The sequence below is a fragment of the Xenopus tropicalis genome, chromosome 4 (genome assembly GCF_000004195.4).
Source record: "Xenopus tropicalis strain Nigerian chromosome 4, UCB_Xtro_10.0, whole genome shotgun sequence".
In the NCBI taxonomy this organism is placed as follows: Eukaryota; Metazoa; Chordata; class Amphibia; order Anura; family Pipidae; genus Xenopus; species Xenopus tropicalis.
Window position 1 is genome coordinate 30,676,343 of NC_030680.2, and position 22,024 is coordinate 30,698,366.

At 39.5% G+C, this 22,024-nt stretch overlaps 1 protein-coding gene across 5 annotated transcripts in view; it reads right to left on the reverse strand.

Annotated features, from left to right (window-relative positions):
• ap2a2 (adaptor related protein complex 2 subunit alpha 2) overlaps nt 1-22,024 on the reverse strand; it is a 51,353-nt gene that overhangs the window by 19,688 nt on the left and 9,641 nt on the right. For all 5 annotated transcript variants that reach the window (XM_012960784.3, XM_012960782.3, XM_031899971.1 and 2 more), the window contains exons 2-8: nt 18,145-18,213; nt 11,968-12,110; nt 9,279-9,472; nt 7,369-7,498; nt 4,304-4,405; nt 3,608-3,716; nt 2,854-3,004 (exon numbers count right to left, since the gene is read on the reverse strand). In XM_012960784.3, the coding sequence (XP_012816238.1) occupies nt 2,854-3,004; nt 3,608-3,716; nt 4,304-4,405; nt 7,369-7,498; nt 9,279-9,472; nt 11,968-12,110; nt 18,145-18,213 (898 nt within the window). The remainder of the gene's footprint in view (nt 1-2,853; nt 3,005-3,607; nt 3,717-4,303; nt 4,406-7,368; nt 7,499-9,278; nt 9,473-11,967; nt 12,111-18,144; nt 18,214-22,024) is intronic.

Consider the following 22,024-nt stretch of genomic DNA (forward strand, 5'->3'; position numbering starts at 1 on the left):
GGATGAGGTTCCTCCCTATCTAACCTGTCCAAGAGTTTATCAAGGCAGGCTGCAAGCTTGGGAATGCCGGTGGAAAGCTGGGCCGCCCATAAGGGAGGTTCCTGTTGGGAAGAGGAAGCTTGCGCTTGAGCATCCAGAGCCAGTGCTGGAGTAGGGTCCCCCCCTGCTAATTCTGAACTGGGGGCGGTGGCACGTCCGGAGCCTGGGACTGGGTCTCAGCCGGAATTTTGGAGCAAGAGGAACAAAGAGGTTCCTTTCTTCCAGATGGAAGACGTTTGCAGCATCTGGCGCATGCTAGGTATTTTACCTTTGAGGAGCTAGAAGCCCCCCTGGAAAAGGGGCCTTCTGGAATGCCTTCTGCCATGACAGAAAAGGAGCAAGACAAGCAGTCCTACAATAGTCAGCAGATAAACGCAAAAAAGACAGGCAGGCTTTAATGCAAGTCAATGCAAGGGAGTAAGGGGAATTCCCCCTCCTTACACCTTAGGATAATCTCTTTTTTTTTTTTTTTTTTTTTTTAAAAGGTGTATATGAGGCGATTAGGCACAGATATAATTCAATACATAAGTAATTGTATACTTCCCAAGCAGAGAAACACCCTCACATTACTCAGCAAAAGAATACAGTCCCCTCAACCCTGGAGGGGTTACCCGATCAGACAGACCCAACCGCGCTAAAAGCCCAGCCTTGCCTTCCTGAAATTTCCCTAATAGTGCCCCCTCTGCCAAAGATACCGTCCCTGTGTCCGGAGAGCCAAGGAAAGCCCCTGAGGATGCGACCGTTCAGGATGGAGAGCGGAACAGAATGGCGCGAAGGAGGAAAGCGCGCGAACAGAGGCGCGCAGAAAATGGCAACGCGTAGTGACGTCACCCGGAAGGGACGGTGGAACGCATGGGGCCGCAGTGGAACGCATGGGGACCGCTGAAAGTACTAAGGTGAGGGGGGCTGTTTAGGTAGGTTGGCAGGCTGAGCAGGCAGGCTGGGAGCTGAACTGACCTGGGGTGCAGCTGAGAAGGAGGAAGCGCCGGACAGCGTCTGCACTCACAGGTAGAGGCAGGAAATCTGTGTGGCCAGCTCAGAGAGTCTTACTGGCCCCGGTGCTTGAGTCCCACATAGGGGGAAGCCTGTGGAGGGAACTGCAGTAGGCCCTATAGGTCGACCCCTGGTGCCAGAATAATCTGGCCGCAGACTTCAGAGAGCTGTAAGATCCTGTCTCCTGAGGACACTAGAAAAAACTGGCGCTCTAAGGAAGCTACAGGGGGTATAGTAGCAGGGAGGAGGGGCCTTTTCCTCTTCTTCCACTTCTAGTGTCCTGCCTCCTGCTTGTAGATACTATACCCCATGGTCCCTGTGTCCCACAGACACCTGTAAGAGAAATCATCAATTTATTAGCAGAAAGTGAACTTACGTTTGTCATAGAATCTGATGCTAAATAACCGATTATTAATCAATGCTTCAGAGTTGATTAATAATCAGTTATTTAGCATCAGCTTCTATGACAAATGTAACTTTACTTTCTACTAATAAATTGATGATTTCTCAACTGCAGCCCAGAATCTACTGAGCATGTGCAGAGGCAATGACACACAAAGAGCAGCATTACATGAATGAAGATGGGGAGCTCCAGTGGAGAATACTGAAGCCTGGATCATTCCTATTATAGGTCAACTAAACTGGCTTGGTATAGTAAATGAAGTATTAAAATAAAGCATGTCCAGATATATTCTTTTTTAGGTTTTAATTCCCCTTTAATGGACAGATGCAATGGATGATAAAATTATGTATGTCTTGTCATTGGTTTAACTAGAGGTGCAGAGGGTACCAATTAATATGTGGATTTGCCTCCACCCTCACTCCCTTAATCCAACAATTCAGTAGTGGTCCAATTAAACAATAAGTCTTACTCCTATTAACTCTGTCCACCTACACCCCTGCAACAGATGTAGATGTTGTTTCCATGTATGAAAATGACCTTCTGGCCCTTTAAATGTTTTGCTCAAACTGGAATTTAAATATTTGCAGGAAGCAATATTTATTTGAATTTGAAACCCTGGGAAGGCTGGGGCTGGAACTGTGACATCCAACAGCCGTGGGAATCACTAACCTACCAACCAGGCATGTTGCTTATTGCAAAGATGGACTGCCCCTTTAAAGGAACATTAAACACCAAAAAATGAAATTGTTTTAAAGCAATTAAAATATATAATTTACTTTTGCCCTGAACACGTAACACTGTTGTGTTTGCTTTATGAACAATACTATAGTTATAGTAATATATAAATAAGCTGCTGTGTAGCCACAGGGGCAGACATTCCAGCTGGGAAAAGGAGAAAAGGCACAGGATACATAGCAGATAACATATAAGACACCATTGTATTCTACAGATTTTATCGCTTAGCTGCTATATAACCTGTGCCTTATCTCCTATTGAATGGCCACCCCCATGGCTACACAGCAGAGTATTTATATAAACTCTAGTAGTGTTTCTAAAGCAAACACACAACTTTTACCAGTGCATGGAATTGAAATTGAGGCATACAACCCAGACAAACTCAGTCTGCACAATATAAATACTGACATAAGTAATGTTGAGACTTGTATCAGAATTTAAAATCTGAACACCTCCCTTCAAGATGCAGCCAATGCACCAAGTAGGCTGCTTCCCATTAGTGACACTTTCCTGTCTCATTCATAGAAAGCTATCAATTTGCATTACTGACCAGAGATAAGAAAAAAGGACAATAAATGAGGCAGTAGAGCCCAAATATGAGAGGTTGTGGAGAATTCAAAAACAATTGGATTAGTTCAGACACAGAAGATGATTATTAGAATTAGATTTAGAATTTAGCTCACCTGTCATGGTAGATTATGAGACTTATTGCCTCAAACAATACGGCATTCTTGGCATTGGAATGCTGCACCTTTTTGGATTTGGGGGGCTCTTGTGCCTTGTTCAGGATTGTCTCCAAGCACTCTGTCAGTCTGCCTCGAACTGCAGGGTCCTCTAAAAGGCGAAACGCACAAATGTTACAACTACATCATAATTAAATATGTCACATTCAAATATTCATTTTTTTGGTACCAAAACAATATAAACAACTGATGTTTTGCTATCATCATAAAGAGTAGTTTTTACATTAATAGAGAATGTTATGTCATTGCAGACCTGCACTAGGGAGGCACCGAATCCAGGATTCGATTCAGTATAAAACTAGGATTTTAAGGATTTGGATTCTCCAGTTTGGAATTTCAGCAGTTATCTGGTTGCTTGGTTCCAATTTCACCTAGCAACCTGGCAAAGGTTTGAAAGAGAAACAGGCATATGAATAAAGGAGGGCCTAAATAGATAGATGAGTAATAAAAAGTAAAAATGACATTGTAGCCTCACAGAGAAATAGTTTTTTGGCTTCCAGTGTCAGTGACCCGATTTGAAAGCTACAAAGAGTCTGACAAGGCAGACAAATACTTGATTTAAATTTTTTTTTAAAAAGTTTTTCATCTACAATTTATACAAATCTGCATTGCCTGCACTGTGTTGTTTCCATTAAACACTGACAAATGTAGCAGAGAGAATAAATGTACCACTTCTTTATCAAGCAAATATTACCTGGGGGAGGATAACACTGTAACAGCCTCAGCAGTTTCACAGACAGCCAAGGAGCGGGAACAAAGTAGTAGGTGTAATCCTGCAAGTCTGTGGAGGCCGATGTGACAATCTGAACACAGAAATGCACAATTACCAGTCAACAAATGCAATAATGCCCCCCTATACTTTGAAAGAGTGATAAAAGAAATGCCAGCTATGACTTACTATGGTATTATACAGGATTTTATTCCCATACCTAAACAGCGTAGTGCTAGGGTAAGAAAAAGCAAAAGCCAAATATTTGAGCACAATCAATGCACAGGAAAAAAGATAAATCTAGTTCTAGCAAAACTCAATTACAATGGACACTTAACTAAGCAGTTATGCTGCTTCAAAACGCTGATTTGTTTAGAGAGGCCTTTATTTGTTGAACTGACACAGACCATTAGAGCAACGTTTCAGGTCCCGACTAAGGTTCCAGCTTGTATCTAGGGTCAATGTGGACCTAAAATGCTGCAGAAATGGTCTGTGCCAATACAACTAATAAAGGCATTTTAGCCATATGAAGGGGTAGTTTTGGATTGCTGTCTATAATCCAAAAATTGTATGGCCTGTAAAGTGAACACAGTGGGCCGTGCATCCATTACAAAAGAAACCTGGTGTGGTACTGACTTCCAGCTATACATATAGTGACTGCATATAAAAATGTAGCATTACCCTGCTCAGCCTGGAGACTGCCAGTGACACCGATGTTTTGAATTCTTCTGGGTTTTTCTGTGCCAGTGTAGTGATAAGACTGGTTGCAGCAGTTACGACACCCTAAAAAATAAGAAGTTGAAGATTATTTTAAAGGACATGTAAACCAGCCACAAAAAATGTAATCAGTGTACAGCCTCTTTGCAAATACCTGCCACTCCGGTTTTAAAAGTTTAGTAGTAAGGCTGCTGCATCCTCTTAATTGCTTGAGATTCCTTCACCTCCTCTAACTCATTCAGCCCCCTCATTATTAATTTACTTTGGCTGTTGGCTTACTAAGCATGCTCTGTTCTTCTCAATTAAGGTTACTAATTATGCCCTGCAGTCAGGCAGCCAATGAAGAGATGCACTGCTGGTTTCCATAGAAATTCTGCTTTAGCTGTGCACTCTGCTGGAGAAACATGTTTTTTACTCCTAACCTCCTGTCAAGTTCTGCCTGTGTAAGCCTGCATTCTTGGTTGCATGAACAGCGCACATGTGCTGTTTGCAGATGTAAATGCCACTGATGATCTCAGAGTGGGGGAGATGTGCCAACTTATATACATTGCATGGAAATGTAGGGATTACATTTTTTTACATGTGTTTGGAATAATGTAGGTTCCTCCAGCTTTTTTACAGAGCAATGTAGTCCCATGCAAGTTTCAGTTATGTCTGTGGAAATCACAAGGACTGATCCAGACTCCATTAGTTTCATAAAATGTGTGCCACCCATTATATTATTATTCACTTAAGTAAGAGAGTCACTGCTGCTTCTAGTCTAAGCTGCTGGGACAGAAACCTCAACTATAGTTGTAGCTCCTGTAAACTGGCATCTTATTGCCTGAGAATAATCTTTTTTTGATACACAATCTACAATCTACTTTCAGCTCTTATCACAGACAAAGTCAAATATGGGTAGCAAAAAAGTCATGGAATACAGTAGATAAACCTCATGTATAACCTGTTGGCAAGGCCAATGACATCCTCTAGGTAATCCACTATACTCGTACAAGATACACTCGTACAACATACACTGGAGTTTTAGCCCCATTCAATAGCCCAGGCAGTGTCTAGGACTATCTACTACAAAACTTAAGACTGCTAATTAAATAGTAATGCTACTTAATTAGATGTGGGGTTTGCATTAATGACTTGACTGTCATCGTAGAACTCAAACAAGAATGTGCTGTGCGGTATTTTAGGTCTTGAGAGGTTAGCATTGAGATATTGACACTGCTCGTCAGCAACTGTCTAACAACTTGTTAAAAAATAATAATGAGCACTTCCGCTCCTTAGGGCTTTGACACACGGGGAGATTAGTCGCGCTGCGACAAATCTCCCTTGTCGCGGGCGACTAATCTCCCCAAATTGCCATTCCACCGGCTACAATATAAATCGTAAGTCACCGAAGTTGCCTTGACTTTTCAGTCACAGCCCTAAAACAGTTTAAAAAGCAACTTAATGCCTGCATTAGTTAAACTAGCTTATTGTCCTCTAAATTTTTTCCTTTGTTTTTCCCACATCCTTTTGTAATAATATTGCTACGCTTTTATTCCTGACTCTCAGCCGAGTCGCTAAGGTGCTTCCCATTGCATAATTCCTCTTTCCTGCAACATTTAGAGCCACTTAGACTTAGAGCATAGGAGAGATGTGTGCAATGAACCAATATTTAAATATGGAGCTGTTGGAGTAATGAAATTAATCACCCAAGCACTGACATATTGGGTCATGCGGGTAACCTAATAGTGACCCAATATTTACAGTATGATATCAAGAAAAACATTGGGGCCCCTTTTAGAGCATCTTTTGTTTATGTTAGAATTTAGGCTAATAGTTCTATAAAGAATTGTCTTAGACAGGTTCTCTTGTGCACAGAAATAACATAATATGCACTTTATTATATAACTATTATTAATATTAAACAATTTACTTAACAGAATTTTGAATACAACTCTGAATATTAATACAATAACACGTTTATAGGATTCTCAGTTCTACACGCTGATGAACCGGTCATTGGTCACAAAATCTGGCCACTCAAAAGCTTCTGTAGGGACCTTTATATTAGGGTCTTAACCATACTGACCAAGGCTGGAAGTTAAGTAGGGGTCAAACACACAACCCTCTCCAAGATAACAAAATGGTATTGTAGGAAAAATCCAGTTTATGGCAATGGACCCACACACAATCTTCTGAAGATTTAACTTTTTTTTGTGGTGGTGCTGATGTTCCCTGGACACCTGTCTTATATGAAACTTTGTGAATACAGGAACCACACATATGCTTGTGTTTTAAGGGAGCTTACCCATTTATTTGGCCACAGAGTTTCACTGTTGCACTCTCTGTGGTCAAATAACTGGGCATTGCTCCCTTAAAGAGATACTGACATCAGAAAGTAAGCTTTTGTTTTTACATCTATCATAACATTGTCTTTACATGCTATTTATAATTTTGCCTTAAATGTACTTTCCTAATGCTTTTACATTCCCTATCTGACCCCCCCATGTTCCTCTATGAGGGGGAGTCCATATTTGTGCAGCAGGAGGCCGTTAGCATTAGAAGCTGAGACAGGCTGAGAAGGGACAGTCAGGTTGGTAAAACAGTCATGGTTAGGAACTTCAAGTAACAATTACTCACAAAAGCAGCCCTATCTGTGAAAAAGGATAAACATGACCTATAGGTAACTTTTTATGTACATTCATATTTTGAAGAGTAGTTTTTTAGTGTCAGTATCACTTTAAAATGCAAGCATGTGTGCAGTTCCTATATCCACAAAGCTGTATTGTAGGAAAAATGACAGCTTGCCACAAAGAAACAATCATCACGTTCTCTTCAAAGCATATATAATGACCTGCCATATAGTGCACTTGCTTTTCGGTCTCACAAATATTGTGTTGGGTGTACTAGATATGTAAAAAAAAATATGTGTGGAGTCTAAATTTCCCATGCATTCTACATGTCAACACCAATTGTTAAGTTATAAGCTCAGCTGGTGCTAGAATATTTGCCTTACTATATAGACATTATTTTTCTCACAGGTTCCTTACCAAGTGCTGGTCGTTGAGAAGATGGACAACTCGCGAGGTCCATTCATTTGTGAGAACGAGATCAGGAGAGGTGCGGTAGAGACGTAGCAAGCAGAGGGCGGCACTCTGTTTAACACTGTCCATAGTGTCCCTATCACAAAACAAGGATATAGGAAATAAAGATTACACCCTAATTATACATTATAATAACTTTTTTATTTGTTGGCTAAAAAGAAAAACATCAGGGTTGGCCCAAAGGTGTATGGCGATCAATCACAATCTTCTTGTAATTAAAATGCCCCATCTGCTACTGCTTTTCTAAAACATATATTTAATTAGTAGATGGAAGCAATATACCTCTGCTCACAAGTCCCTTTATTATTATAACTGATATTACATTATCTTCGGAGGACAACAACTTCCAGAGCTGATGGTTAAGTAATTGTACCCAACAGAAAAATGACACAGAATGAGATTAAAATGCCTTTGGGCAACTAGCAAAGTAGAACAGGATAAGTGCGATATAGCACATACCGAAGAACTATGGTAGCTGGAAGCTACTATGCCATCCCTTATATCCATTTAGTGCGGCCTGCAAGAGAATCCCATTTACACATGCAAGAAATCTTTAGCTGACTCCTAAAGGCTTTGTGCAATCTATTCATTCTGTGTGATGCCAAATAAGCAAATTGGTGCAATTTGCCTTTAATATCTGGGGCCACTGTGCAAACTGTTCCCTTGGCTATGGGCTAAATAAAAAGGCCCCCCATAAACAGGATAAGCTTCCCTCTTTTGCAGAGCTCTATAAACACTGGGGTTAGTTGGCCCTGTTACAAAATGATGACCTTTTTCTAGTATAATTTGGAGCATTGACTTGACCCATAATGGAGTTCATCAGTCCTTGGCTAATTCAAATCTCACTTTCCTAATTCAACCTTTTTTTTTTATTTTTGTTCATGGTAAAATTGCTGTTTAATGAACTGTTACAGCTATGAGCATTCAAGTCCTTCTAGCAGATCTAACGTGCCTTTTTTTCATGGCAAGTTTCCTGAAGGAATTCTCTGACCCCTATAAAGCTGCATGCAGAATGATGATTGTGCTTAATGGCAATAAAGGATTAACCAGGCACTTTCTAGTGTGGGTTAAATAAACAAGGAAATATTATATTAAATATTAATAATTATTTAGCTAGAGCAAGTACAGAATTATTTGTAGTTTTTCTATAATTTATACACTTTTATACTATATAAAATGTATATATGACAGCACAAGAAGTACTTAGGGGATTACTTCCTTCCCCCACTCAGGAATTCAGGTTTCTGCCTCTAGTACAGAGGAATGTAGTCAGCAGCATAACTTCTAGCATGTTTAAGTACCTCCTGGAGGTATGGAAGGCTATACTGACAAAAACATTTTGTTTTTAAAGTAAAAAAAAAAAAAGAAGTTACATCTACAATTTGTAACATCAATGATTTAGTCCCTCCTCCCCTGCCAGGATTTCAAATGATGCAGAAACAGAAGAACTGTTTTGCAACTGGATTTCCACATTAAAAAAGGTATTTATTCATACTTTTTGAAGAAACAGATTACAGTGACAGGTAAATTAGGAGTTTCTGTGTTGTGTTGGTTCGAAGCCGGAGTTCCCCTTTAAGCTAGGTAAAGAAATATTAACAAAGGTCCTATCAAAACCTTGAAAAACCCTTAACACAGCCTCTCCTTTCCCTGCGACTGTTGTATGAATAACTGCAATCCTTTCTACTTCTTCACAGCATTAGAATTATGGGAAAGATAAAATCAATAAAGCACCCAAGGTCCTACGTCATATAAACATTTTAGGATGGCAGCAGCAATCCACAGTTCAAATACATAATTCAATGTCAATAATTAGAAAATCCCGGAAAAAGTTACATGTGAGCTATATGCATTCTTACCCAGCCACCAAAATTCTGGGGATCTCACCAGCAAATGCCTCAGCCATTTCTCGGCTACCCACATTAGCAATGCAGTGCAGGGCAAGGCCCATAAAGGTGGGGTTGCGGCTTGACAGGTCGTTCTTGATGGCATTGTTGATGAGCCTAATAAGCTCGCTGTTAGAGTTCACCAGCACAGAGATAAAAAGGTAGCCCTGCGTTTGCAAGAATAGAAAAATAATTAATACAGGTATCAAACCGAGATGCAGTAATAAAACATTCAGGAATGGACTTCTGGTTGACCCACATGCCATATATGTCAGCTGTCACTGTTCCTCTGGCATGTATATAACATTGCTCTAATTACTACTAATGTAGTAATAATAAACTCTTGCAGATTTAGCTAGAGCAAGTACAGTATTATTTGTAGTTTCTCTATAATTTACCCATCACTTATAGAGAGTTGGGACAGCTGAAATGAGGTAAACTACATTTTATCAGAAATTTTCAATCTGGCTCATTAGCGCTGCTACTGTACAGATCCATGATTCATTTGACAAATTGGGGAAAAATAAATAAAAAACAGATGTCATTAAATCCAAAGCACATTAAAAATCATACAGATTTAGAATAATGTTGCTTGGTTCACTTTATTGTGGAAAAAGGCCCCAACTCCACCTATATAATAACCTCTCCTTTATAATTAACAATGTCCATATGAATAAATTGCACTGGGGGTGCATCCATTATATGAAATGAATTGCTATAAATGGCATGTAATGTTTATACCAATTTAAACATGTATACAAAAAAAAAACCTGGGCACGTATCACCCTAAAAGAGGGTTAGTAGAGCCCTTTATGTGCACGCGTGCTAAACAACATGGCGGCCCACACCTGGAGCTCCCTCCCAGTGCGTGCAGCCTAGCACCGGTGGGGACTGTAAAAAGAAAAAATATATAGAAAATTTAGGGTGATCGGTGTCCTTATCAGCTTTTGATGTGGGATCTCTAGAGACCCTGGTTTGATTCCCTGTGCCAACTCCTTGTAACCACGGACAAGTATTAAAGACCTAATAAGGTGAATTATCAATCAATAATTTGGCTGATAGTTTGTTAACTCATTGATTCAATAGTATTTTATTCATTTTTGACCTTTTAATAAGAAAACTACACATATATGGTGATATTTGAATTTGTGGCACTAGCACTTTTCTAATTAATGGGTTTGAAGGAATAGCACATGCATTTAATTGGATCATTTCCAAAGTTCTTTTTAAGTTAACTGGCACTTTAAAAAACCTGTACATTTTTTATCTAATTTATTCAGTCACCAATTGATGGTTTTGGAGAGAAATTGTGAGAATACAAAATTAGTTTGTTGAATTGAATTGTTTTTTAGAAAAAGCCTTTTTTAAGTGACAGTATTGAAAAAGCCAGTACTTTCAAATAACTGCACTTTTCTTATTTATTTAGCACAAATCACATTATGGAATTAATGAACTCCTGATTGTAATTTGGAGCTGAATCAAACAGTGGGAAGCTATTGTTAACAGTGTTTTCTAATTAAGGTGTTATCTTTCTCTTCTTCATCTAATATAACTAATACCCTTAAGCTGGCCATACACGCACCGACAATATCGTACGAAACCTCATTTCGTACAATATTCGGTGCGTGTATTGTAAGTCGGTGAGGCGTCCGATATCGCAGAAGACTGCGGATATCGGTCGAAAAGATTTTGATCGGGCACCACTAAAGATGCCTGAGCAAAATCTACTTGGGCTGAATTGGCAGAAGCAGGTAGAAATCCTATTGATTCTACCTCCATATCTGACAATTCAGCCCTGAACTTCTGTGGAGGGTGGGAACGATCTTTTTGCACAAAAGATCGAAAATCGGCACGTGTGTGGCCACCTTTACCTTTAAAACACATGGATGTGGCTAAATTTAATTGATCTGTTTGTGCATTTATTTATACAGTGCTAAATGACATTAAATGTGTCAAATGAAGATAACTTGATTAAAAGAAACACAGTAATGATTTACACTAATTTAGGGACCAGTTGGTTGTCAGAAAATTGCTTCCCACAGATTTCAATGGCAGTGGGTTAAGTTGCTCTGACCCAACATTATTGAATGAATATGCACCAATGGGTGAGTTACTGTGATCCCAGTTCTATGAAGACTATAAAATGCTTGGCACTGCAACTGATGGCATGCCCTTGGCTATACACTGCTTTTTGAGTCAAACGCTGCAACAGTTTGATGTACCAAGAGCCTTAAAAAGCAATGTATTAACAAGGTCCAAAGGGAAGTGAAACTAATAGGAAAAGATGTTATATATTTTCATTCGTCTGTGACTTTAATGCAAGAGCCTTTTTACTCAAGTGTATTAGTGGTTAACATTGGCAGATGCAGAGAATCATTACTATTGTCAGCAAAGAGAACTAAAAGGCACTTTAATCCATCCATTAAACAGCAGCAGCAGATATAAAAAGTATTTTCAGAGTTCAGTTCTCCAACTGTGCAGTAAAAAACAGATGTGCACAAATAAAGCAATAAATATTATATGCCTGACATTAGAAAAAACAAAAAACTCTATTCATATCAAACCATATCTGCTGGATCTGCTGGAAAACTCATGCCGTGGAATAAAGACTGAATCAGAAGAGAGAGCAGAGAATAATGTATGTGGAACAAGCCTGACTCACAATCTGCTTCTCTGTGTACTTGTTGGAGCTCAGCAGATTTACTGCCTCCATGTGTCCAAAGTCAATGTCATGGCCCAGCAGAAAGATAAAGAGCAGCTTGCAGACATATTTCTTCTTGCTATAGCCATCTAGAGCTTTGTCTCCTACAAACAGGAAACAAAGAAGTTAAAATGGATTATTACTTCATACAGCATTTCGTATAAAAACATATATACTGTATGTACAATCTCATTCATTTAATCCACGCGTGCAGATGATGGGGAATTAAACAGTGGGCAGGGTATAAAGTGCAAAAAAATAAGGACTGCCATGGGGCCCCAATTTAGTCCTCATTCACAGAGCTTAAAGTGACACTGACACTAAAAACTACTCTTCAAAATATTAATATGCAAAAAAGTTACCTATAGGTCATGTTAAATATTTTCCGCTGATAGGGCTGCTTTTGTGAGTAATTGTCAATCTGTCAGTTAAAGCTTCTAATGCTAACAGACTCCTGCTGCACAAATATGGTAGCCCTTCCATAGAGGAACATGGGGGATCAGATAGGTCAGTGGTTCTCAACCTGTGGGTCGGGACCCCTTTGGGGGTCAAACAACGCTTTCACAGGGGCCGCCTAAGACCATTGGAAAACACATATTTCCGATGGTCTTAGGAATAATTTTATGGTTGGGGGTCACCAAAACATAAGGAACTGTAATAAAGGGTGGCAGCATTAGGAAGGTTGAGAACCACTGAGATAGGTAATGCAAAAGCATTGGGCAAATAATTAATTTAATGAAAACTTATAAATAGCATGCAAAGCCAATGTAATAATATGACAAAAAAGGTTTAATTTCTGGTGTCAGTATTTCTTTAAAAACAAAAGGTCATCTTCCAGTCTGCATACTGGTTCCAATTTTGGCCTAAACACAAGATAAGAACACATAAAAAAGGAAAGAGCAATCTAGTACCGGCAGGGAGACAGTGTGACTGTCACATTTCTAACAGTAGGAAGAGAGAGCATGTAACAGAACAGGAAAATGAAGTGCTGACTTTATTCCTTTAACAGTGCAACCATTTGCACTTCTCACTGAACCGGATCTGAGGAAGTTCAGTGGGTACTTCCAGGAATGCAGCAGGCCTGCTTTACTAGCCAGAGAAAAAGGCATGTGATTGTTTGTGTATATTCTTGGCACATATTAATTGCTACTATGCATATATGCTTGGGCAAAAAGAGAAATATCTTACTTTTTTACTGTTCTGGGCTAAAAGCATATTTTGTCTACGGCAATTATGTCAGACTGGTATTAGGGGGGCAAATACGGTTCTCTCACTTTAATACCATACACTTCCCTGACTTATGGAAAGGTGTTTCCCAGCCTTTTAATCCTGTTATGTGTTTTATTTAGCAGCTGAATACCAGTTTTGGGAGGCTTTAATTAGAATGTGAAGGAAAATGCATGAACCAACTGTCTAAGTGTGATTGTAGTCTATAAGAAATGTAAGGAGGACTGTTAACACTTTATAAAGTGACATTTCTTGGGGGTATTGGGGAAGTGTCTCATCTGTATGCTGGTGCCAATGGGGAATGCCTTACATTAGATAATGAGCATTTTATCTGAATGATGTTAGCATCACATGTAGGGGCAGATTTATTTCACCCACATTGTATTCGTCCCTATGGGATTTCTAGAACTGTATTTAATAATGGGTGAATATTAGAGTTCACCATTTGATAAATACACTTCTAAAAATCCCATAGAAATGAATAGAATGTATGCGCGTTTTTAAGTATTAAGCTCTACACTCACATTTTTACAAATCTGCCCCTTAGATTTTGTATTTCCGAAGAGCCATCTGGATTGACTGAGGTTAAAATCTGTCCGGGGGAGGGGTAAAAACAAAAAAAAGTGAATGTGCAGATTTATTTGGAAAGGAAAAATCAATTATGTCAGAGCCCTTCCTGTTTTTAGTTTTCTGAGGAACCTCTTAGTGGGTGTCATCCTAAATTCTGCAACTCAGCAACTACCTCCCCCCTCCCCCGACAATTCCTGTTCTGGTAACCACTTGTAAATGCTCCTCTTGGTAATATATCCCTTTATATCACACAGCTATAGCAGCTGATACATCAGAAGGTGCCATTTAAAGAAGAAAGAAAGGTACAATCACTGGGGGTACCAAATGGTAGGCACTCTCCTGTGATTGTAATCACTTACCTGATACCCCGGGCACAAATATCAGATTGGTTGTTATGGGTGACTAAAATGGGCAAACTCTGCACCTTTTATTACATTACCGCTTTCAGTTTAATCCCCTAACTTGCACCTTAAGGCTAATGTCAGATGTGTCAGCAGGCGTATATTTTCGGCAAGCCGAAAATCGCTTGCCGAAAATAGCGCCATACGCCTCCTACCTGTGCCTGCACCCGAAAATCGCGCCATACGCCTCCTACCTGTGCCTGCACCTGAATGAATAAAATACGCTCGGGTGCAGGCACATGTAGCCGATATCCGCCGAAAATATGAAGTCTCAGGTTTTTTGCCGGATAATGGCTACATGTGCCTGCACCCGAGCGTATTCCATTCATTCAGGTGCAGGCACAGGTAGGAGGCGTATGGCGCTATTTTCGACAAGCGATTTTCAGCTTGCTGAAAATAAATGCCAAACACCACGTCTGACATTAGCCTAAGGATAAGAACCCACGAAGCAGTGGAGCCGCCCAAGATAGATCTCTGCTATTGTGGGTGACAAACTGCTCAGAAAAGGCTTCCCACTGGCAACAAAAGGAGTAACCAGTGGAAAGACCTTTGCATCGCGTTGGTAATCCGAAATTAAGCAAACTTTCCTCCTGCAGCAACTTCGGATTACTGAAGAGATGTGAAGGGCTTTCTATCAGCTTTGGACTCTACAGAGCTCTTCAGACTTTTTTGTAGTTAGGCCCACTTTGTGGCCAGATTTTACAAAAAGCCTTCTTTAGCTTGTATAATGGATACGGAAACAAGGCTGTTCACTGGACTGAGCCCCAAATAGGAACGACTGCTCCTGGTCTGAATAAGGACTAGCTTCTTGTTATTTGCTTGTTCCATATGCAGTATTCACATAAACAGGATAATAACATAGTTTGTTCCTGCTGGCAGTGAATTGGTTAATGCTATGTCAGGGTGCTAGTGCATTCTGCATAATAAAATTTTTAAGTGGAGATAAAAACACCATGGCAACAGTGGAAGAAGAGAAAGCAGACACAAGCCGGAGCCGCTTTACATTTCTACAGGTACCTGCGTGTTTCCTAAATAAAGAATGGTCTATGTCTTTTAACACATAGGTGCTGCGTCTTCGGCAAGCAATGGGACAGCCTGCCAACAATGAAGCACATATATAATGTTACGCTACGTAAAGCACCCTTACACAAGCAAAGCTAGAGGCAGGGTGAAATAATTTATTGTCAAGAAAACGAGAAAAAATCCAGGAAAATAGATCCTGTTTTTATACACTCTTTTTTGCCCTTTAGTGCCACCGTGCTGCTTTGCTCACGAGGGGCAAAATGGAAGCAGAGAACCTTCTTACGATCTGCAGCTGGTAAGTGGTAAATCAGTTAGGGGGCTTAAAACGTGGGTTTTAGTTAAGAACAGATCACAGAGGAGAGTGGACAGAAACCAATTAATAGAAAGGCAGAAGGGTACCGAGGATGAGCTATAAATCCCAGCCCACCCACCATAAGCCAATGACTCACTCAGCCATGCTATACAAGCTTTATCACAGAGCTCCTCCCTAATTAACCCTCATGATGAATGTGACTGTGCAGCCAAAAATATAGATTATTTATAATGTTAATTTAGAGTGGATTTAGGAGGAGTCCGGGTAATTATAATTATCAATCACAGCCCCATTTGACATTACTGTGTTCCAAAAAACCGTAGGGTGGGCCTTTACACCAATGTTAGCCATTCTGTCACTTATTAAAGAACATTAGGGCTCATTCAATGTGAAAGCTGCCCATAGCAACCAGATCTGACTGGTTTCTAAGTGCAACTAAACTATATCAGCCCCTCTGTGTACCTTTAATAAAATAGCATGCAAGTACCTTCTTTATTTCTTTATTGGAATCTTTAATCCAGGAGAGACACATGATCAATGGAGTAACTAATCTGGGCCGCACCTTCCCCCCCAAAAATCTTTAGAGGGGTCCGGCGCAGAGTAGCAAATGTGTTTCCCTCACCTCTCCTACCTGCGTGCAAGGATTTATATGCAACAATGGAGGAAGCAGAACCAGCGGTCCAGGCCCCCCTATGCCCCTATGTGACCAGGGGGTCTGCTTCATCTATTGTTCCTCCGCTGCATGGGGTTTGTATAAGTGCCCATAATTGTTATACTGGTGTGTAGTCGCCATGTCAGTGCACTGTGCCTGAGCTTTCAGAAGGAGCCAGCGCAACATATTAGAACTGCTTTCAGGTAACCTATTGTTTTTCCTACTCCCATGTAACTGGAGGAGTCCCAAGCCGGACTTGAATTTCTTGTTATTGAGAGTTATTCTGGTATCTACTGTGAGCTGTTATCTTGCTCCCCTCCCATTGTTCTGCTGATCAGCTGCTGGGAGGGGGGGGGGATATCATTCCAACTTGCAGCTCAGCAGTAAAGTGTGACTGAAGATTATCAGAGCACAGGTCACATGGCTGTGGCACCCTGGGAAATGAAGAATATGGCTAGCCCCATGTGAAATTTCAAAATTTAATATTAAAAAATCTGTTTGAGCTTTTAAAAAAAACTGATTTCAATGCAGGATTCTGCTGGAGAAGCTCTATTAACTGATGCGTTTTAAAAAAACATATTTTCCAATGACAGTATTCCTTTCAATTTGTACTCAAATATTAATAGAATTTGAATATGGCAGCTTTAGTAAGCGTCTTAATAAACTTTTTTACTTTATGAATCAGGACCAAAAGGACCATCAATATAATGTGTTCTAACTGGAATACTCCAACCAATATCTTTAGTTGAGAATCCCAGTCTGTATGTGTGTGTGTGTGATCTTGAACCAACCTGACCATCCTTATCCATCTGCTTGTTTAGCCCAATGGTTTTCTTAAGTTGGGCATTTATGGGTCAGCTGTTGTGTGCTGGGTATTACAGCTGTTTGGGTGTGGCTTGAGTGTATGTAATTTGCATGTTTGCTCTCCCAGCACCACACAAGAACATCACTTGCCTTCCTTAATATACAAATAAACAGGCAGTGTGAATAAGCCATTTAACTGGTGTGGGTCTAATGCAAATATTTTTCCCAGTAAGCTATGTCAGCTCAAAATCTCAGATTTGTTTCTACATGCAAAGGAATTTTCCCACTCAGTAGATACAGATAGCGCTTGTGACTCCGCTCTACTAAACACTTTAATTTTTTTTTATTTTTATTTTTTTTAAAGAATCTTAGATGCCCCCGTTGTCAAGGTGAAATAGAGCGTAAACCCAAAAATACATTTTTGCCTAATAAAAATTGTCACCGGTTTTAAAGTTATTTGAAAAATGTAACTGCTATTGAAAGCAATTTCTGTCTGTCCTTTTCTGCACTGCTGGATCTGTCTCTTGAAACAATGTAGCACAGGTCATTCTTGCATGATTCTTTATATGTCAGTTAATCTGTTAGCCGTTATATTGTTTCAGAGAATAAAAAAGGGACAGACAAATACTGCTTTCAGTAGCAGTTATAGTTACAATAACATGAAATATTTTTTAGTGGTTTTAATGTATCATTAATAGTTGTTTAGAATTACAAGTATTTCACTAAGCAAAATTAATTTATAAGCAGGGAGGTATTTTGGTCTAGTGCCAACCTAGGCACCAAACCCAAGAACGCCACCCTGACAGTGGAAGTGATGCCACGCACACATGATATTACTTCCGCTGACATCAGATTGTGGCAGATCCCTCCCCCCGCCACCGCCAGATTTTCCCTGGTAAGGAATTTCATTGATTATATAGGAACCTAAGGGCTACCCCACTAAGGCTGCTGCCATAGGCACAGGTGCCTATATATAAATAGGGTAACTGCACCCACTGAATAGAAATGTCAGAAGATATACTGGGCAGCCCTAGTGCAAAATCTTCCTTATATCATTCAGGCAGGACCGGAAGAATATATAAAAGCCCCTATATTTGGGTCTCCTCCCTAAAACTGTTATTGTGTTAGCCGAGTATGCTGATGCTTACCCTTGAACTTGGAACGAATATTGGCCAGCTCTTTGTTTATTCTCTTTATTTCTGCTTCTTTACTTTTGCCTAAAATAAAAAAGATAATTGTTTCAGAAGGAGACACAAAAACGATCTTACAGCAGTTGCATGTTTAAAACAGCCTTGATTGCAGATTTCACCCTTTTTCTATTCATTCCTATGGCATATTTATCAAGCAGTGAACTCTAATGGTGATGGCACATAGGGAGATTTGTCACTCACTATTAAAATTGGGCTACCCCCAATCTTCCCAAAATGCTTACCCACTGGAATTAAAGTAAATTGCTGGTGGGAAAAAATATGCAGCGCTTCATTTTCTAAAGTCGCTCGGTATCCTATTCGAGGACGTAACCGGGGACATAAGAAAACTATGCCCCCAAACAATGTAGTTCTCTATAAAAAATATATTGCATAAACAAGCTTATATGTAAAACCCTGCTTCATCTAAATAAACCATTTTCATAAAAATATACTTTTTTAGTAGTATGTGCTATTGGGCAATCCTAAATAGAAAATGGTAATTTTAAGAATTAAGGGCCGCCCCCTGGGATCATTGGATTCACAGTGCACACAAACGAGCCAAGGCACACATACATGCTAGGCCACAACAGCCAATTAATGGACAGAGTTCCTGTTACAGTTAGAGCTGCATTATTTCCTGTCAGGTGATCTCTGAGGGAACACACAGCCCATCACTAAATGGTGGCTCAAGGGAAAAGATATAAAAGGGTAATATTTACCGATATATATATATTCCATTTTGGCAAGATTCTTTAATAAGTCACTTAACATAATATAAACTTTCTGTTGGTTAAGTATTCATTCTATGGGTATAGTTTTCCTTAAACATATTTATACAATACCAAAAATATGGTTCTAGAGACCCAGAATTGTATCTACCACTCTGAAAACAGTTTCTGCAAGCCTTAAAAAACATTTCTACAAAATACACAGTTCTGATAAATTCAGAATGTGGATTTAATTTCTGTTACCAAACTCTGCTAAATGTAGCATTACCATTTCTTAAAAAAAAACAAAAAAACAGAAAAATGACTTTAAACAAAATGTACAGCATTTTATCTATTCTGTGCTCTGGGATAACAAAACTACCAGGCATGGAGACGTAAATGAAAATGAATGGTCATGGCTGACGTGAAAAAATGTGCCTCGATGCTGAAGAACGCTAAATGGACAAATATTTCTTTCTATTTAAAACTGCTAACTTCAGCACATATTTGGCTTTGGTAGCATTCACCAAGAACTAGCAGTTTACAGGACAAAAAAAATCACCTAAATATGTGGAGACCCCAAAATATGAACAGTAAATTTAACTCTTCTTGCTGTGAACTCTTCCTAGCTATATGCAATTTCTGGGATCCTTTCCAGCATCCTATTCTAACCTCCATCCACTCCATCTGTTCCCAACATACTCCCTCCGACCACATGTTCTGTCCCTTCCGAGCATCCGCCTACATATTTCTATATAAGATATCTTGTATTATGACCCAGACTTCCCTGCTGCTGGACTCTTATTCAATCTAAAACCTATTCCAGATAAACTCCCTGAAACAAACCACTGCCAGTAAAGAAAAAAAGTAGTCTTTTTTTTGTAAGTGATTAGGGTTACCACTATGCTGATGGATACCACCAAGGGGTTACCTAGAGTCGGAGTCTGCAAAAATGTACCAACTCCGACTCAAAATAAATTCAAATTGTAAGGACAAAATACAGTATGTTACAATGTGCTATTTCACAGATAATAGTCGTAAGCAAGTACTTTTCTGCTGTAAGAAGCCATGCATAGTTGTTTCTCTAGTGCGAAGTCCACCTGAGCTATTATATTGTTTTCATTTTTTGTGTTCCATTTAAAACTTAAGGGTTAAGGAATTTTTGTAGTTTCTCTAATAAATAAAATCCAATTATAAAGGCTTAGTAATAGATTTAGACCCAAACTTGAACAGTATTCTCATTCAGGTTGGCAGTGCCAGGCTTGGATGGCCAACAGGGTTTGCTTTGTTTCTTCTTTGTTGCTTTGTTCCCAAAAGCAGACACCGTCTTCTTACAGCTTTATAATTGCTGAGCTTTGGCAGTGGTCTTGTGTCTTATGTGTTGTGTTTGTTCAATCAACATGGAAAATACATTAATATATTAAAAACAGAAGAGTCAGAGTTGGAGGTACCATATACTGAGGTGTCAGAGTTGAAGGATTTATGCACAGACTCCAAACCCCTGGTACTGACCCTCTATATCCCTTGGTAAAGCTTCAGGCAGCTCTACTATGTATATTCATACCTCCCCACCGCCAACCTAATTTGACATACATGCATGTACCTGTATATTGTAGAGATGATTTATAAAAGAAGAACACAAACAAAAATAAAACTTACCTAACCTATTTCACCAATCACTACAATTAACATTGTTCAAAAGTAAGAACATGAATTTTAGTGAGGAATATCTAAATTACCCACAACCAATAAAAATATTCCTGGAGGTAAAGGTGCCCCTTTAGTTATCTGTGGTTACCACTTAACTCAAGAGATACCTGTGTACACCTACACTAAACATTAGGAGTTATATATTTTTGATGTATGCATTAAAGGAGAAGGAAAGACTAAATCACTGGGGGGGTGCCAAATATTAGGCACCCCCCAGTAATTGTAATCACTTACCTGATACCTAGGGCCGGTGCTCCTGTTATAAGAAAACTGCACCGGCCCGGAGTACATGCAAGTGAGCGTTCCTATTCCCTCCGTGTTCTTAAGAATCCCAAGGCCAACGCATGTGCAGTTGAGCGAAAAAGCTAGCTTACTATGCACGCGCGAAGACCGAAAGGATTGCTACCTCACATACACCCCGGTTGGTGCAGTTTTCTCCTAACAGGAGCACCAACCGGAGGTTTCAGATAAGTGATTAAAATCACTGGGGGTGGCTGACATTTTGGCACCCCTGTGATTTAGCATTTCCTTCCCCTTTAAGGTATGTGTATCCATTGTGTTAGGTAAGCACAAATTGTTATTGAACAGAGGAAAATGTACTACAGGTATCGGACCTGGCCATCTCCCATAGACTCCATTTTAATCAAATAATTTACATTTTTAAAAATGGTTTCCTTTTTCTCTGTAATAATAAAACAGTAGCTTGTACTTGATCCCAACTAAGATATCATTAATCCTTATTGGAGCCAAAACAATCCTATTAGGTTTAATTACTGTTTAAATAATTTTAATAGCAGAGTTAAGGTAGGAGATCCGAATTACATAAAGACATCTCATCCGGAAAACCCCAGGTCCCCAGCATTCTGGATAACGGGTCCCATACCTGTACATTAAACATTAACCCAATAGGAGTGTGTTGCCACCAGTAAGGATAAAATATATCTTAGTTGGGATCAAGTACAAGGTACTGTTTTATTATTACAGAGAAAATGGCAATCAATTTTAAAAATGTACATTTTTGGATTAAAATGGAGTCGGTGGGAGATAACCTTCCCATAACCGTGGATTTCTGGATAATGGGTTTACGGATAACGGATCCCATACATCTAGCTAGATATAGATATCATAAATTTAAAAAATGTAGTGTTTTTCTCTAAAACAGGACTTATCCATGCCACCCTGCAGGAAGGATAGCCTAGCATCTGACTCCAGTTGTTGCTGAACCATGACACATTTACCAGCTGACATGATGAAGGCATGGTGAGGTTCTTTATTCATTCCTAGTCTGCCCAGCAGTGCACATATAGATAAGAGTCTTCAACTGTCTCTGGAACATAGCCAATCAGGCTACAAGCACGCTTGAATGAATTTGCCTATGAAGAGGAAAAATATCAAATGTCGTTCCTATAGCTATTAAAAAA